This window comes from Archocentrus centrarchus, chromosome 19, assembly GCF_007364275.1.
Source record: "Archocentrus centrarchus isolate MPI-CPG fArcCen1 chromosome 19, fArcCen1, whole genome shotgun sequence".
In the NCBI taxonomy this organism is placed as follows: domain Eukaryota; kingdom Metazoa; phylum Chordata; class Actinopteri; order Cichliformes; family Cichlidae; genus Archocentrus; species Archocentrus centrarchus.
The window spans coordinates 27,626,454-27,645,868 of record NC_044364.1 but is presented as its reverse complement, the minus strand read 5'-3'; the positions used below and the strand labels follow the sequence as shown (position 1 = coordinate 27,645,868).

At 42.8% G+C, this 19,415-nt stretch overlaps 1 protein-coding gene across 1 annotated transcript in view; it reads right to left on the bottom strand.

Annotated features, from left to right (window-relative positions):
• The window catches only part of myo1d (myosin 1D), a 113,452-nt gene that overhangs the window by 67,786 nt on the left and 26,251 nt on the right, over positions 1-19,415 (bottom strand). The window contains exons 8-12 of the mRNA XM_030754862.1: positions 18,229-18,432; positions 17,716-17,861; positions 17,446-17,560; positions 17,125-17,295; positions 1,225-1,295 (exon numbers count right to left, since the gene is read on the bottom strand). Of these exons, the coding sequence (XP_030610722.1) occupies positions 1,225-1,295; positions 17,125-17,295; positions 17,446-17,560; positions 17,716-17,861; positions 18,229-18,432 (707 nt within the window). The remainder of the gene's footprint in view (positions 1-1,224; positions 1,296-17,124; positions 17,296-17,445; positions 17,561-17,715; positions 17,862-18,228; positions 18,433-19,415) is intronic.

Sequence of the window (19,415 nt, the reverse complement as noted above, 5' to 3'; positions counted from 1 at the left end):
TGAGAGAACTATGTATGGGGTGAATTTCAACTTCATCATCAAGCCAGAGCACACCCTGAAGCACACCTGGAAGGGAGGCTTGGTTTTTTCTCCACAGCAGGACTAAAGTGGGGTGTTAATCTGAGCAGAGTGGGCAGGTGGGCTTTTATACAGTAATCATCTATAATAATTGCCACTGTAGGATCAGCATACTGACAGCAGCTGGGGCACTCTCCTTAATGCAGTTAACTCAATAATAATAATCTGTGTCCAGTGTTTTAATTTTATTGTTATTTTTGAAATTATAATAATTTCCATTTTCCTTTTGATTGTTGGGTTTTTGCTGTAATTATATTGCTGGGGCTTTACCTCACAATATAAAGTAAATTGAATTCCATTGCAAAAGATTTGAGGCTAAAATTAAACAACTATAAATATCAGTGGTGTGAGGTTTATTCTGCTGGTCTGAGAGGCTCAGGGATCAATCAAGGCTGCTCGTCGGACCTGCTCCTCTGCCTGAGTCGTCCCCCGGGCGGCAGACACTTAGCCCTCACAAATGGGCTCAACATGTTTTCTTGAGAGCACTTTTGGGGGGCTTGGCGTGTGTGGTTTATTCATTTGAAGTAAACACTTTGGGATTTTGGGACTGGGAAGTGGTGCTGACATTTTGTGTGCGACATTAATTAAGATGTCACTTACACGTCTGAATCTGTGCACCAGTGGTCTTACACAACTGCATGGGGTAGAGTAACTACAACGGACAGTTTTCCCCAATGACTTGGCACACGTGCATCCATTATATTTAAAATCACCGCCTAAAATCAGGACTCAGGCTCATCTTTGGAATTTCCAAGAAATTTTCATGTGAATAAAACTGCATGTTGGTCAGTAATGACTGTGAGGACTGAGATTCTGGCTGCAGATGAAAGCCAAATGTAAGGTAAGGCAAACCTGGGGGCTCTTAAAATGAAGACTGCTGAACAGACAAAGGGAAGCTCAGTTATGAAACAACTATATAGTTAAAATTCAATTACACGGTGTGACTGATTACTGCTCCCACATCACCCTGAAAACCGCTGAGATTCTTTTAAGAACCCAAACCTCCATCTGGTCCTGAAGTGGCCCAGAGTGCAAGGCTGTGGTTTGAGTCTGCAGCTCTGAGGCATGAATATGTAAAGCTGTGGAAAAGAGGATGAATCATCAGTAAAAGCTTTTCCTGAATAAATAAAACTCTAAGATACTTACACCACATCTCCTGCATAGTGCCTGATGCGAAAGTCTCTGTCAAACTCCAAACTCTTGTCAGTTGGTGAGAGCTGCAGAGAGAGAGAGAGCGGCGAGTGAGCAATGACACAGTGATGTGCTTCTCAGAACAATGCATTAAAAGCACAGCGCCTTCAGGCAAAGAGAAAGGCATTCACCATTTATCTGAGAAATAAAGTAGTTACATCAGTGCTGCTTGTTATTGCTGTACAGCCCGTTACCTAAGCGATCCAATTCAACTCACAAGTTTTCATAACAGGCACAAGAAAACGTGAGCATGTTACTCCAGTTTTAGCTTCACTTCACTGGCTTCTGTCAATTTTAGGATTCATTTTAAGATTTTAAATCTGTGTTTGTCTGATCTTATGGATGTTCATCCTCCTGTCACAGAATTAAGGTCTGCTAATCAATATTCCTAGATCTAGACTTAAAAATAGAGGAGACTGAGTGTTTTCTGTTGTTGCCCCAGGTCTCTAGAATGCCTTACATTTCATTTTAGAACGGCCCGGACAGTCTCTACATTTAAGTGTTTGCTCAAGACCCATTTCTGCTTGACTCCTGTGAAGCACTTTAGTCCACTCTGGTTGTTTAAATGTGCGATATAAATAAATTTGACATTGACATTAGCAACTGAAAGCTGTTTGAGACTCACACTGCCCTTAAACAAGCTGTATTAACTGTGAGCAGTTTTTTTTTTCCAGACATGGGGCATAAAATTTCTGCTTTCAGTCTCAAATGAAGCAGACATGGGTCAGTTCCCCACCGCTTCATAAAAACACCCACAGCATGTACAGAGTGGGGACTCCAGTGACATGAAATACATGAGGTCAAAGTTTTCTCAACTTAGCTTTACATACACTTATCCAGCCTAGCAGCCTATCCCAGCTGTCACAGGGTGAAAGACGGGGTCCTCCCTGGATCCACCCTGACCCAGGTCAGTCATTGCAGGATCGACACAGAGACAGCAAGCTCACATTCTCCAGTTAACCTACCATGCACGTCTTTAGACTGTGGTGGAAGCCAGAGCACCCAGAGGGACCCACGTGGGCACAGGGAGAACATGGAAAGGCCTCTGCAGGCCTGTGAAGAATGTGAGGCAACAGTGCTAACCACTAAACCACTGTGCTGCCCTCTAACATCACTCACTCACACTCTGATGGATGCACCAGGGGGTAACCTGGGGTTCAGCATCCTGCCCAAAGGATCCTTAGACTGGAGGAGTCAGGGATTGATGACATGCTTAATCCCCTGAGCCCCCCAATAATAATAATACTGCTTTTATTTTTGAACAAACATGATTTTTTTTTCTCTAATCTTTTCAATGCAGCTCTCTACATGACACACTATTAAGATTAAACTGAGTGTACAGAATGATCTGTAGAGCTCTTACTGCAATAGTAGATGCAGTGGTGCAGAAAACACCAAGACTGTCAGTTCTGATAAAGTCTCACGGCACAGAGCAGTGAGGGAGGAGGACAGAAAGAAACAAGAGAAGGTGATGAATAAAATTCAAGGCAAGGGCAGCGGAGAGGACAGCAGAGATGAGACGGGGAAGAAGAAGAGGGAAAAATGTGGCGTGATTGGAAGAGACAGAAGTGTGTGTGTGTGTGTGTGTGTGATATTGATGCATGCATGTAGGCCAGTTGGCAGTAGAGCAGAGAGGGGGGAGGTATGAATGAAGTCTTCAGCAGCCCTGAAACAGCTTCTGATGAGTGCAGTGAGGGTTCCTATTTCAGCCACAACTGCACAGCAGCTCATAATGAAGCAAGTTCATTATCTGTTGAGCCGCTGGGTAAAGTAAGTGCGTGTATGTGTGTGAGAAACGGAAGCAGAAAGGTATCCTGAGCTTCTGTCCTAATCCCAAGGAGAGAGAAGTGATTAAGATGTGAAGGCCGAGGGTGCAAGAAGCAGCAAGATTATTAATGAGGAGGAGAAAAAAACCCTCTGAAAGCCCACGGGACCGAAATCTAAACAGAAATAAGGACACAAAAGGAAAAGCACAGACAGATGCACACATACTTGGCAGAAGTAAGTGGACACGCCTTCGAGCTGGACTTTTAAATGGCCCTTTGTTAGAAGAAGCATCAGATAGAAAATTAATCTGTCTACTATGAGGATAAACAACTGTTTCATAGTCATTCATTAGCAGCTCCTTGTCATTGTCATTGCAAACTGAATATTTTGTGACATTTGGCTCTGTGCTTTTCCTCTATTTTGTGGAACATTTTTGTAAAGCAATTAATCTACTAATTGAGAACATAATTACCTGCATAATTATTTGACTGGAAGATTGAAAAAGCAAGACAGGCTCTGTCCATTTATCACCATTTCAGATAAGCTTTACACCACCAGGGCTGCAAACACGTCACATTAACTGATAACATGCGCTGGGTGTGTGTGGGGTGCAAACAGCAAGCAGAAGGTTGACTGCTTGTGGAAAACGTAATGGAGGAAAAGCAGCATTGGCAAAAAAGCAACAAGACAATAAAGTGGAATTGTATTGGAAAATACACTATTCACAAAAAGTTAGGGATATTTGGCTTTTGGGTGAAATTTCAGGATGAGCCTAAAATGCATTCAAACCTTTACAGTTGAACTTAATGTGACCTTCTCTAAGCTTTTGAATGCACATGTCCAACTGTTAAATGTTTCAGAGCTTTTTGCACAAGTTGCTGTTCTCTAACGAGGAGCTTAACGGCAAAATTCACAACAGGTGTTTGATCCTCGAATCGACCAATAAATGTCCAGGTTCATGATGAGGACGACTGCTTAAACACCAGCTCTAATTGAACCAGGACATTTATTGGTCGATTCGAGGATCAAACACCTGTTGTGCATAGTAGTGTAGCTCGAGTGCAACGTGGTCAGGGGGTGAAAAACACAGACTGGAAGTTGTGGCACAGAGTTGTGGTACCAGGAGCGTGATCCATCACCAGAGGAAGCCAAGGCGATGGAAAAAGACACACAAGAAGAATTAAATCACAAAATATGTGTGAGCATGGCTGCAATGTTTTGGCCAAGTTCCAGTCAGAAAGTCAGTCTAAAGGTCTCAGTTTCCAAAGGTTTAAAATAAAACCAAGTCAGTGGTGTTTCAGTCTCAGTTTCAGGAGGTCCAGCAGTAGTGGTAGTGTAGTGGTGTGGGCCTGGAGCTAAACCGTGCAGAAGTTACAGACTTTAAAACAAAATTAGCGTGGCTCTACGTAACAATCCCAAACCTAGAAGAAAAAAAACCCCTGATCCTTAAATCCATCCATCCATTTTCTTCCACTTATCCGGGGCTGAGTCGAGGGGGCAGCAGCCTATAAAAAGAGAAGCCCAGACCTCCTTCTCCCCAGCCACCTCCTCCAGCTCATCTGGAGGGACCCCAAGGTGTTCCCAGGCCGGCTGAGAGACAGAATCTCTCCAGCGTGTCTTGGGTCGGCTCTGGGGCCTCCACCTGTTAATCGCCACCTTATCGTGGAGGAGGGGTGTATGTGTCCCAGTGATCCCAGGAGCTATGCTGTCTGGGGGCTTTTTCCTCTGGTAGGATCTTCCATGGCAAATTGGTCCTGGATGAGGGGCCAGACAAAGAGCGGTTCCAACGACCCCTATGGAAGAGTCACCAAATGAACCGTTTACCCTGTCTGGGATGGGGTTACCGGGGCCCCACCCTGGAGCCAGGCCTGGGGAGGGAGCTCGATGGACAGTGTCTGTTGGCCAGGCATTAGCCCGTGGTGCCTGGCTGGGTGCAGCCCAAAGAGGAGACATGGGCTCGCCCTCCTGTAGGCTCACCACCTGCACGAGGCGGGTCGGGTGCAATGTGTGTCAGGCGGTGGCCCAGGGCGGAGGTCCTGGCGGACTGACCCCCCCCCCCCGCCATCCATCCCCTGACCCTTCAAGAAAATCCAAAATTACATTTTTGGGGGTGCATGTGAAAATGATTAGAACGAGAAGAAAAAATAATAATAATCACATATTCTGACAGCATAGGCTTCTGTTTCAACACCGTGATGATCTCACAAAAATTGTCGTTGCCGTAGGCATTACAGGTCACGTCTATAAACAGTTTATTCATCATCTCACTACTTCTGAAAAGCATCTCCAGCAACAAACATGGTAACATCAGAAATAAAGCTTTGGTGTCACCTGTGCACATAATAAAGAGAGCCAGCCTAAGGGCTCCCACCTATTTCCAGCATTAATGTTAAACTAAGAACATCCTGAGTCACGTAAGAAATCAATTTTCTCATTTCACTCACAGGAACGAAGAAAAGCTGCATATTTCCCAAAAGATTTCAGCTGCTGTACTGAAATTCCCTTTCCCATTGCTACGTGCACAAACACGGACCTGTTTTCAAAGCTCGCCGTGGAACAAATTTGACTGCACAGAGTCCCGAACTCAACCGCATCTAACACCTCTGAAATGAACTGAAACACCGGCTGCAAGCCAGGCCTCATCCCTCGTCAGCTCCTCTTATATCTGAGCTGTGGCAAATCTGCGGAGCCAATTAGCTCTTGGTCATGTAGTGCACTGTACTGAGCTCTGCATCAAAACTGGAACACAGCAGAAGGAGAACAAGAACGAAGGAAAGAAAAAACTTTTAAAGTGACGTTGGCTTCTACCCAGATACTATTTCTGTCAAGCCAAACCAAGACAATATGTTCCATTAGGCTGTGAAAATCTTTAATGACTCATCCAAGTGGCCAGTGCTCTCAGATTCACACAAACCCACAGACACACAGTCCCATATTAGAGCAAATATTGCAACACAATAAAACCCTTACAGATGCAGAGACTTACATCGCAGAGATGAATGAGTCAGTCAGTCTGATTCAGGTCCAATTCCTGAATCAAATCACAAAGAGCCTCACAATAAATCTCTGACATTAAAATTCCTCTCAGAAATCAGAAAATCATTTCCTTCTTCAACATATGTGCTGAACTGTTTCTGATAAGATTCGCTGAAGTTTTTTGTTGCCAACAGTAATGCGCTCAGCAAACAAAGGAAAGAAAAAGCAGTTGGGTTTATTTTTTGGTCTGAATTCAATAAATAAACTAAGCAAAGCAAATTCTTCTGACTGTCTCAATTATAGCAGAAAAAGTGGAAAAATAAAGCACTTTTCAGGGGGTTATTAGCATTAAACACACACCAAAACACAGAACAGACAGACAAACAGATGCTATATCAGACAGACAGCCTGCATCTGTGGGAAGCCACACTTCCCCTCATCCATCACAATCAGACACACTCCATCTGACACACAAACATGCAGCATGCACACATGTAGACCACACAGAGAAACTTGGCAGCGCTATCGTTAGCACCTCCTCCATGTCTGGGTTTGAGCCTAACGTTAAGTTTGAGGCTATGGTTGTGGTGCTGCATGTGTGTGTTTGTTTGTGTATGGAGAGAGGGTCTGAATAACTGCAACATGGATTTCAGATGCATAATTATAAATATATATATATTATACATATTATAAACAGTGATGGTCAAAGACGCACTAACAGTTTACAGTGCGCTGCAGTCTGATCTGCTTTTACATTGTTTTCTACATTATTGTAACAACTTGTATTTCCCGATGGTTTATTGAAAAGCACCAAAATCTCAGTATAATGATCGTAGCGTATGTATGTACATCTGTACATCTGTACTATATAACCCATCTACTCCACAACAGCTGGGCCAATCAGAATGAACATCGTCACACATACAGCGATTATTAACGATTATCTTTGTGCTTTATAAAAAAATGTATTGTAAATCCCAATTCTTCTGACTTTCAGATAGGTATTGTTGATATATTAAAAGTTTTTCAGTTTTGAATTTTAAATGTTTTTTAAAGCCTGCTCGGCAGCTTTTGCAGTCAGAATCATGATCTGAATGCACTGTTGTGCCAAACATTTTACAAAAAGAGCTCTATTAAATCTCTATAAGCTCCTCTTGTTGATGTTTTACAGTTTTATTATTATTATTACTTCATACTGCCAGAGAGGCAGGATGAAAGGTACAAGAATGAAAAAAGGAAAAGGGGAAGAAAGTAGGAGAAATAAGGGGAAAGAGGGCAGGTAGAAACATACAATGGTTCACCTGCTGTGCCTGTACTGATAACCAGTGTCAGTGATGTGGGAGCTCATCCAGCTCACGATTATTGCCCATAAAACAATAAACCTCAACTTTGACCTTGAGTGCAATTTGGGTGAAGTTAAGGTGATCACTGTTTGCTTAAAGTCTGACTAGTCCTCTAAGCAGGAGCAGCAATTCTTCTTCGTCCATCTGTCCACAATTCACAGCTCATCATGACGTAGGTTCTTCAGCTGGATGAGCTCAGATTACTGTAAAAGTCCGTTTTTGATGGACAATAACTAATAGCAGCTTTCAGCTTAAACAGCTAGCATGAAAATAGCAACACAACTGCTAAAATCTGAACAATTAAAAAAAAATCTTTAAGAATCACTGCAGCGCTACAGACTCACAGTTGATTCAATAAAAAAATGCCAGTGATGCTAATTTAGGGGGTAGGACTCAGTGATTATGGTGAAAAGCTTCACTTTATGAATGCAAAGCAGAGGAGAGAGTTAGAAAGTGTGCAGAAAAATCTTCCCCGGGAACAACAAAGATTACAAAAGTGGTACGTATGATAAGAAGTGCAAAAAAGACCACAAAAGAGTTCCTACAGCACTGCGGTGCTCCTGCTCAGCAAACTGCCTGCTTTATCTAATTCTCAATTTAAAAATTTAATGTACAATCATGGAAAAAAATTAGTAAATTTTCATATCCACAAAGAAGCACAGAAGCACAACCAGTGTGGCCTTCATTTCCTCCTGTTCTTGTTTAAAAGTGAACTGCATGTTTAACAGAAATGAATGACTGCAGATGGCCAAATCAACCCATTAATCAGAACAGAAAAGGGCTTCAGGTGCAGCCAAAACACTCATTTAACCTCAAAGTAACAATCATCACGATAAAGGGGCAGAAGGCAACAGAGACGATGAAACAGGAGAGGAGGAAATCGGAGAGGAGGAAAACTGCGAGCACAGGGAGAGCTGAGGTGAGAAGGCGAGAGACGGGGGGGGGGGGGGGTCAAGAATGGTGGGCTGAGTGTGTCAGGTACACACTGTAACATAAGCTGGTGTCACAGCAACAAAAAGCAATAATAAGAAGGTTCCATGCTCCATTTTCACCTTTCGCTTTTATTACTGTGACGTGCTTCTACATTTATTATGAGACAAAGACACAATGAAAACAACTGGGACAGAAAGTGAAGCAGAGGTTACTCGTTCTTCTGCAGTGTGACCATGAAGATAAATGGCAGCAGCGACTAAAGCACCACTTACAGTAAGAGCCATGCATCAGGTGCCTGTGACACATATGTAATTGGAAAGATCCACAAAGTGAGAGGTGTGGCATAGATCAGGCACTCTGAGAATCCATGCCAAGAAAGTGTGTAGTACAAAGACGCCTTAGAGTATACATTTATTTTTCATTAATAATACAGCTCCTTGGTAAAGCATCCAACTGACAGTAAGCATGAAGGTCAAATGGAGGATACAAGTAGATGTTTCACGTCATGCAGCCCATCCACACATCGTGATTTTGCTGTGGCTCAGACTGAACAGCTGAGCAGCCCACGAACAACTGCAAAGGGGAGGAGAGTGACAGAGGGAGACACCAGGGAGTCTCCCCTCTTCCAGCACGAAGGCCTGCAGGAATCACAGCTGACCTCATTCACAAACCGCACTGCATGATTTGGCCTTAATTAGTGGACTGAAGTGGATGAATATCAGTGAGCTGGTAAAACAGCATTAAGTTGTAACGACTGCTGGTTCTGTTTCTCAAACTGTTTCAACAGCATGTGTTATGTGGTGTCTGAAAGCCTTTAAGAGTGTAGCAGTTTTTATTTTCTTTAATCTACTGTATATCTGTAATTATTTTATACTATGGATGAAAAGATTTCTGCAACCAACCATGGAGAAATTTTACTTAGACTTCAGTGTGAGTAAATGTAAAAAGCAGTTATGTGAAAAGGATCCTAAGGATTTCTCTGCTGTATATCAGTATTGCAATATCCATTTCATATTAATTCACAAGGAGGCTTTAATGAAACTAGTGAAAATAAAATTTACCCTGAAAAACTGAATATTCGATCATTAATGGAATAATTGGAGCAGTCGAGGTTCAACTGCTGTTTTTTTTTTTTTTTTTTTTTTTTTTTTTTAAATTCAACTGCTGTTTAATGTAACGGCCAACATGAAATGTCATAAACATGGCTGATGTTTTAATGTTGGCGGTTCCATTAAACACTTGTTTCTGTACAAAGACAGGATGGGCTGGCTGGATCTCATTCTGGCAAACTAAACTGTTCTGGACAGATTTTCTTGTTACGCTGCCAATAAAAATGACCTCCACCTTAATCCGAAACTCTCCGCTTCTCGCCTTCCATCGCCTCTTGTAATCGCTTTTCCCGTGGTCCTGTTTGCCACCTGTGCCCCCCTGCTCTCTAGCCTCTGGGCTGGAGAGCCATTTATGATGGCACCAGCCAGCCCTCCCAATGAGCAGCATCTGACTGTCTCCAAATCTTTCGAGAACTCACAGTAGGCACCGCAGTCGCCAATCCAGGAGGCGGATGAGGAGATGGATTTTACGTTTCATGCTCAGTGCACTGAGTGGCAGCTGTCAGGGTATTAAAGCACAGCACATCGAGCTACATCCTCATTCTAGACACCAACAGACAGAGTGCAAACCCCGAAACACCCATCAAACTGTCCTCGTGCTGAACTGCTTTATGCCACTGGCTCTGCTCTCATAGACATCAGTTAGCCGCCTCTATGCATCCATGTTGCTACCGCTGACCTTGTGCCTCCCTGGGGCTAATGACCGGTGCCTCAGTCATTAGCATCACCAACACATGGCCCATGAAAGCTTTAACACTTAGCACAACCCCCCATGTGCACTCATACATGTGGCAGAAGGCAGAAAACACACATACACTAATACACATCCCATTAGCATGCTGCACCTGTACACAGCACCTGCTCAGATGCTGTGATCTATGTGAAAGGTTTAAAGTGGAGGCAGATGAGAGAAAAGTTAAATATATAAAGTGAAATAAAAGATTTAAAAGCTATTATAAAGAAGAAGAAGAGGCTAATTTGTCAGTAATTAAATGTGGAAAACCTTCCTGGGAAGATCACAGTAACAGGAGAGGAGAAAACAATGAGGAGTGTTTTATTTTAAAATGCTATGAAACACGTGGCTGCTTTAGCCAACTTTAGACTAAAAAATATTATGTCATTCTATTTAATGAATCCAGTAAAATAATATTCTGACTTCTCTAAGCTGTCTGCTTTAAGCAGCCCAAAGCACAGCGCCTCCTGCTGGAAATCTATCAGAATTTTTTCACCACTTAGGAGCTGCAAACAAAATCAGACAAAAATGGAAGATGCAAGTAGACGTTATTCCAAGTTATGTAGCACTAACCATCGTTCTCTCACATCAGAAATTCATTTACTGCTCTTATTTTGAAAGGTCATCTTGTGCTAACAATCAGCCACTCTCCAGGTCACTTTTGTGGTGTCCTTGAAGTCATTCAGTCTCCATCTCCACCGCTTTGACTGCAGCTGGTAATACCAGATCCTCTTCTTCTCTGGCGATCTGCTGTGAGCTGCAGGGTCTAATTAATTAATGCTGAGCTCATCAGCAGCTACAATAAGCAGCTTCAATCGAAGACAGTGGAGTCAAGAGTCCCAGGATGAGAGACTTACTGGGGAGGCAGCTGATTGTTTAACCGTTTAAAAAACGGATCAAAAGCAAAAAATATTTGTGCAAATAAAATATCTGCATTGGGAAGAAACTTATTAACAGAACTCATCTATCAATCCATCCTCTCCCCGATCACCTCGTCCAGCTCTTCCAGGGGGACACCAACATGTTTCCAAGCCAGTAGAGAGATGCGATCTGTCCAGTGTGCTCTGTGTCCTCCTCCCAGTAGAACATGCCTGGGACACTCACCTTGGAGGTGTCCAGGTATAAATGGAATATATTAAATACTTTAAGATAGCATGCTCATATACATGCAACCTGCCTACAGTTAGAATCCAAATCTGTGGTAGACATTGAAGACATAACATTCAATAAACTACCACTCTGAACTAATTTTACAGCTCGTCTATAGTTTAAAAATATACGACTACAGTTTGTGGTCTGTCATCTTTTCAGGTTTGGAATCAAGGTCAGTGTGAGCCTATGAACATATTAAGGGCAGACTAGAATGGATAAGAAATATTTAAAGAATAATGCTATCACAAGTCGCGCTGGTTGTGGTGCAATGAGACAAAAATTAAGTAAACAGCTACAGAGTTTGTTAGCAATGAGTCAACAAGTTAGACTTCAGTACGATTAAAGCGTCGAGTCGAGCAAACGCAACCTGATAGAAAACAACTGGAGACGGACGGATTTTACTGCAGCAAAGCACAAGCAAAAATCTGAGTGAAGTATCACTCGCATCAGATTCACGCACTTCCCTTTAGGTGAGAATTCTCTGTAAACACGCCCGCAGCTCCCATGCATCAAAACTGCCTGATTAATTCATAACGAGGCTGAGAAGCCTGGAAGCAAGTAAAAGGAATTTCACATCAGCAGACTCCAAAGCAGCATGACATGCTGGGATGTGGAGGAACAGTTTAGGAACTTTCTCTCATCTTACTTTGACAACTATATGTCAGATTGAATGTCCACATGTAGCATGCAGTGAGTGAATGAACACTGCAGAGTGTTCGCATTTGTGCGTCAGACTTTATGAGCTGCAGGCAGACAACAGTGTAGCATCATTCAGTCCTGGAAGCTGAGTGAGAACATTATGGTAGACACGCCGCAGATCGTGTTACGTGAACATTTCCTGGAATTGATCTCTGACTCTGTCTCTTCCTCTGCGTATCTCCTTTCTATCTCATCAGCTCTTGGCTGTAATGCTGTCATACAGCTGCTGGAAACTGAAGCAGAAATAGCTTAAATTTCCTATACACTCAGTGTAACAAGTGAAAGGAAATGGACCTTTACACAGCAGCCCTACAATAAGCCTTCCATCATGATGTTTTACTTCAAACTGGAGATACTTTTTAATTTTACAGTGTAGCACTTTTGTAATTTAGGATCATTATGATGTCTGTGATTTATGGTTCTAATGAATGACACTGGGTTACACTGACAGGTCCTTCTGTTACTTTGACAGTAACCAGAATAACTGAACTGCACCTTTCTGCATAATGCAGTACAGACAACTACATAACCTTCTGGAAAGGAGGACTTATGCATTCATTTCTAGGTGTTATATGCACACACAGACTGTGTAGATGGTTATAGCCAGTAAAATCTCATCTACTCAAACTGGAAGATTTCACTGTTTGCAAACTGGAGATCACGTGCATTGGGGTGGGGGGGTGCAGATCTGACTGTAAACCCGATAAACGCTCCACACTCATATTATAGCATCATGTACATACTGTCAGGTCTATAAGCATGTGGACAGCAACAGTTTTTAATTTTCCTTCTGCACACTGCCACAGTTAAAATGAACCACGTCCATTGTGAATGAAAGGTAGGCGATGATGTGACTGCAGAAGCAGCAGGATGGATTTTGAAGTATAAAGAGCTAAACTGACTGCTCTGATTCAGCACAGAGATGCACAACTGATAGGACTGAACTTCACAGTCTCATCCTTCATGCCCAAAAACATAAAGAGACCTAAGAGCTGCTAACAGCAAAGAAACTGACGCCTCAGCCTCCTGACTTCAGTCCAGCTGAGCGTGCCTTTTACTTACTGAAGACTAAACTTAATGCACAAACCACCACATACAAGCAGCACCAATCAGTGCCTGGCAAAGCATCTCAGTGGGATGAAATTCAGCATTTGGTGAGGCCCGTGGGTTCACTGACAGCAAAGGTTCTGCATCCAAGAGATAAAAATAAGCTTACATGTAAAATGATGTTGGTTTGTCCACTTACTTTTGAACATGTGAAAGTAGATGGGCATGAATTGAAGCTGAAAGCCCACACTCTGACTGCATCATGAATGCGGTTTAAGTCCGTTCGAATCAGTTGTGGTGGTGTAGTTATATAACACACATAAATACATTCATATCCTTCAGGGAAACAGACTTGCTGAGCTCACCTTGGACCTTTGCTTTATAAAGCAACAGCTGATATCTTCATTTTGAAAACAGGCAAAAACACACCCAGTAAACACTCACAAGTATCATTTTAGAAGTTTTTCTCTTCTTACGATTACAGACTGCATATGAAAGATGGTCTCAGCCACTCAGGTGTTCTCCATCGTTTTGAAGCCTTGGCACAGTCTGTGCATCTGGTTCATTTGGAGCCAGAAGTTACCATATTTTGAAGAGAGTGTGGAGCCCTAAAAGATCAGCTAAGGCTAGCAGCTTGGTTAGCAAGCTGCATCCATAGACTCTTTGGTATGGGTGCATCACAGACACAGCTGCTGACTTCCACCCATCAAAACTGGAGCACAAACTTCATGGACGAGCTATCCTGCACAGCATGTTACATATCAGTTAATCCGAAAGGTATTTCCTGGAGCCAGCCTCAAGTGGCCATTCAAGGAACTGCAGCCAGCATCATTATTCAGCTCTGGAAGTCGCAGCGTGGTTGGTTATCAAAACCTTTGAGCCATTTTAGTCTCCACTAGCTCCTGTGAAAATGTCTGGCTTTCTCTGGTCTTTTGTTGCTGGGAGATGCACCTCTCTGCTCATGGAAACTAATTTAGTTTGATGGGAGTGGACAACAATACCTGGTTCTTGTTTTCAAACTGTTCTGCATGCCTCACCCCTTTCACTTCTCTGTATTCCTTTGTGCACATCTCACTTCCCCTCACATTAAATTCCCAGTCTCTCACATTGCACCTCGCTTTCCCTCTCCTCTCCTCTCTTTCTCCCTCTCTCTACATCTTCACACTTTCATCCTGCCAACTTGAGAAGTGAGACCTGAGGTGAGAGTGCTTCTGTTGGTGTGCAGAGCTCGTGTTCTCTTTGTACCCTCAAAGCCTTGAAGATTTTAAAACTTTCCCAAGACCCAATTTGCAAATGAATGTAGGTTAGGATGTCTATTTTGGGTCACACTAATATACAGTACATAATAGTACACGTTTTCCAGTGACCCTGTGTCAGCAATGTCAAAGCTCTATTCAACTTCTGAGTCTATTCAACTTGTTTCCTTTCGATTAATAAGAAAATCTATCATTCCACACCTGAGGGACAAGACACACATTAGCAGAGCTACAGTCTCAGGGTCAGCTGGTTGATGTGCTCTCATCTGACCAAATTCTCATTGATTCAGGTTTTTTTTTTTTTTTTCTACTTTCATCAGAATCCTTCTAGGATTGATCCATTATTTCTAGCAGCAGGAGGAACAACCTGAAAAACAACTGTGGGCTCGCCGTGTCAAACATCACGTCAGTGGAGTCAGCGGTGTGGCTGCAGTTTGCCGAAATGAATGAAAAATCAAAGCTCAACTATCTAAACGACACGTGACCTAAAAACTGAAAACTAATCTGTCTTATGATTTCAGGACAGCACTGGTGTTTAATACTTCAGGTTTAAGTGTGTGCATGTCAGAGATGTAATTTTATGCTATAATAACAGTTTGATACGGCACAGGCATCCATCCATCCGACAGCTCCAGCAACTGTCAGCACCAAATTAGCTGTGAAGCCTCCACTGCAGTCAAAACTGAATGAGTCACTGAGCCTCATCGTTTTAAACTGAAATCCTAAAATAAAACTGATTGATATGCAGCAAATACATCTACTTCTATTTATGTTTATGTCTACTGAGTCCAGGCAAACAGATCTATTCAGGATAGCAGGTAGAAAATAACTCATAAAGGCAGATCCAGATAAAGCTTCGACCAAGAAGAAGACCCACATCTTGTCACACTTTCATCTCAATATTTTTGCTTTTTTCTATTGGGAACATCAAACTGGGGGCAAGTGAAAGGCACAGGAACACAGAGGGGGCTGCTTACAACCAGACTGTAAAGGGTTTTATGGAACATCAGTGTTTACATGTCTTGAAAAGGAGGAGACAGCAGCTTACTGCATTTACAGTAAGTCTAACCATTTTCATGCTGTTGTAATAAGCAGCACATTTGATTCAACTGCTGGTTTTGTATTTCAGATAAATGTTACACTGAAAGTTCATCTCTCTGGACAAATTAACTTTTGGAAAAAATGTTCATCTAAATGGTAATACACACCATCTACTCCCCCCAAATGCCCCGAAGAGCTACTAAAGGCCCTGACAATTCACTCATTATGGTAATCCTGCCAGCCGGCAAACTGTACAGTACAGTCCACACAGTGCAGGAAGAAAGGATCTCTGGATAATATTGATTCATGCTGATATTGGTTCCAGGCAGTAACAGCTGGGTCACTTTACATTCAAACCCACTATTTCACATGCTTTTCAAAGCCAACAGGAGGAGGAGGTCAGAGAGCTGCAGAAGAGTGATGGCAGAGGGGATATTGACTCCAAGAAGAAGAAAGGAAGGTTCACAAGTCAATGTACAATCTTTACATGATCTTTACTCAGCCTGGCTTTATTCACAGTTTCTATATCACTGTGCATGTCATTCATTTTGGACTATAACAGTATCTGCAGGGTTCACTGCCTACCACATGGGACTGTGCAGCCTTTGAATAGTTCTGACACAGTGACTTACTTTGTAGCCTGTTGCTTTAAGTATTTTGATCCACAGTTTGCTGCCCAGACATATACAAAGATGTTTGCCTGCCACCTGTCATCATCCATTTTCACTGTCTCACCCTCCCCTTCTCTCCGTCTCTCTTTTTCTCTGCATGCCTCTCCTCATAAATTTGTAAATACGCATCCTCCACCACTTATTCCAACACAGCAAAGCACCAGCTCCACAAACTCCCATTGGCTGCCAGTGACATCACTTGTGCAAAGTGTTGAGTCAGACTCCAAACAAGCTCTTTTGCTGACAGCTGATGCCCCCTTGTGTCCACACAGAAAACTGCAGCCATCCAAAGGAAAACACTGCTGTGATTTGAACGCTAATTATCATCTACCCCAAACAGCATTTTACATGTTAAACAGCACTAAAAAGAGGCTAAATACACACAACCCACATCAGTGATAGCAAGTCACCTAAACTTCATTCTAAGCCACCTGATCCCACAGAGAAATTATGGATGTTTACAAATTAAATTGGCTTATGTTTTGTCTAGCAGCCTGCACAGACCATTAGAGTGAATTAGACTGTAAGCCTGCCTGATTGTTAAAGCTAACAGGATCATGTTCAGTCTCTTCCCTGAGCACTAATCGCTACTGCACACAGTAATCTGCCCTCTGCTGTTCTCAGGTTACTATAGCCACACAATGCATCACACAAAGTTCACAGTGGGCTTGATTTTTTTTTTTTTTTGCTGATAGGCGTCTAGTTTTAAAGACAAAATTTGTTTTAGATGGCAGCAACTTATGCAAAAAAAAATCTTTGCTAAAACTGCCCTGCAGAAATATTCCATGTTAATATGTTCTGCATTGAGATGAAGGCTGCAGCCAGCTTCTTTTCAATCCCATATTTAAATGGCTCAAATAATTAAGTATTCATTCACTGATTGCTGCAGCACAATGAGACAGAGGGTATAAGCTGTTGTTCTAACATTAGCTAAATATCCCACAACTGCAGAATTGTGGGTACTAGCAGTATAAAGGGTACTAATGTGAGATAAAGATCTCAGAGCAGTTTCAGACCATTAAACATGGCCAGAAAGCCAGTCGGCAGTCAGACTTTTGACCCAGTTAAAGAGGAGGAAACTGCTGTGAACAGCAGCACAGTTAAAAACATGCACTTCATTTTTCCTACCTTGCGGCTGGTGTAGTGGGCGTGCTTGGCCAGCTTGACATTGAGTCCTTGTAGAAAAACCTCATCGGTGACTTTGCCCACATTCATGCAGGCTTCATCCAGCACAGCGAAGATGCCCTTATGCTGCTGCTCAACCAAGTCCACAATGATCTGGTTATTGAAGTAATCGATCTAATAAAAGCACACAAAGGAATAAAAGAAACCATGTTAAAATGAAAACATGCAAGCAGACATATGAGATACCATAAAAACATGTATGGCAGGATCTTAAATAAAAACTAAAACATGACAATAATCACATGCACTGAAAAGTCCACTCACATGCTTCCAGGGGATGCCCTCCCTCTGATACTCCTCCTGTTCCTGCTTTAACACCAGTTGGATGAAGAGCTGCTGCAGCTTTTCATTACAGTAGTTGATGCAGAACTGTTCAAAGCTACAGAACAAAGAACAATGAGATTAAATGTAAATATCTGCTTATCAATGCAAACATACATTAATAAGTGTAAACTGAGAGCTGTGTCCTTGTTGTGTCTTACAGCTAATAATTTATAATCATGTATTTTAGGGATTATTCTCTCTCATCCAAACCTGTTGTTCTGGAATATCTCAAAGCCGTAGATGTCCAGAACCCCGATGACGGTGTTTTTTCCGTGGACTCTGGCGTCGTAGTTTTTCACCTCAATAATGTCATTGATGCGACCCACGATCCAGCAGAACAAGCGCTCATACATCGCCTGTGGATGACAACATCTCAAAGGTAAGAGGGTTGTTTTGAACTTCTTGGCCGCTTGCTGGTGAGCAAGCACCTTGCTCACGGGCACAGGATCACCCAGTGCACAATTAACAGTTACAGAAGTTAAGTGTCAAAATATGAGTGAGTCAGACTTGTTCACAGCCCACAGTGCTGATCCTGAAATTGCCCACATACAGTCATAACACTGTGACTCATGCAAGCGTGAATCGGTGTAAATAGCAGTAAAAAGATTGCCACACACTGAGCAAAATGTCACAACCCCACAGGCATCAGCAGACCCATGCTTGGTGTCTCCTGTGCAGTGCTGGCTCACAGGCCACCATGAGCGAAGCCTTCATAGCAATAACCTTGGCTAGCGCGTCCCGCCCGTAGCTGGCCTCTTGTGCCGTGTGCTGTTTCTCGATGACGTCCCGGCCTGTGGCTACCGTGCGGTAAAGCAGCGCCTTCTCCACATTTTCCTCCTTGGTGGACAGCAAGTCCTTGATCACAGAGACCAGCTTTGTGTTCTCTATCAGGGTCACATCACCGTCCACTCCGAACGTCAAGTTTCCCTAAAATATTGGACAGAGACGATGGCTTAGTATTTACTGCCTCTCACGAAAGGAAAGGTTCCACATTTTGAGGAATGCAATTAATTTCTTTCTTGTCAGGAGTGAGATGCAAAGATTTTTTATGTCTGTAGACTAAAATGGAAGCTAGCATGGAGACTGAAAGCAGGGTCTTAACTGAGGTATGCTGCCTGCAGCTCTGCATTTAATATACAAACCTCAGCTTCATCGTACATTCAGCATATGGAGAATATAAACAACACCTTTAAAAGTGTAAATGTGATCTTATTATGCAGCAAACACAATATATAGTTACAAAAATAAACAGTTCTCATCCACCTTAAACAAATCAGCCACATCAGTAAAACCACTGACAGGTGCAATAAATAACTGATCATCTTGTCCAAAGCAATCATCAGGGGAAATGTGGGTCCTTGTATTCATGTCTGGCTCACATACCATCCATAGTGTACTGTTCTAGACCTTACGCACCCCTCCCTGACTGAAGACCCCACTACACTGCTCAGGATGTTATTTAGGACCACCATAAAAGCCCAGACTTTCCCTCCAAATCCTGATCAAGCACCTTAAAGATGCACTGCAACAGTCCTTATTGACAAAGGCCCACATTTAACCCACAGGCCTGAAACAATCGGGCAGCACGGTGGTGTGGTGGTTAGCACTGCTGCCTCACAGCTGGAATAACATCTAGAAGGCCTGGGTTCGATTCCACCTTGGTCTAGGCCTCTCGCTGTGTGGAGTTTGCATGTTCTCCCCATGTCTGCGTGGGTTTCCCCCAACAGTCCAAAGACATGCAGTTAGTGGAGTTAGGTTAATTGGTCACTCTAAATTTCCCATAGGTGTGAATGGTTGTCTGTCTCTCTGTGTTAGCCCTGTGACAGGCTGGCGACCTGTACAAGGTGTACCCTGCCTCTCGCCCTATGTCAGCTGGGATAGGCTCCAGGCCCCCCCCCGCGACCCTGAAC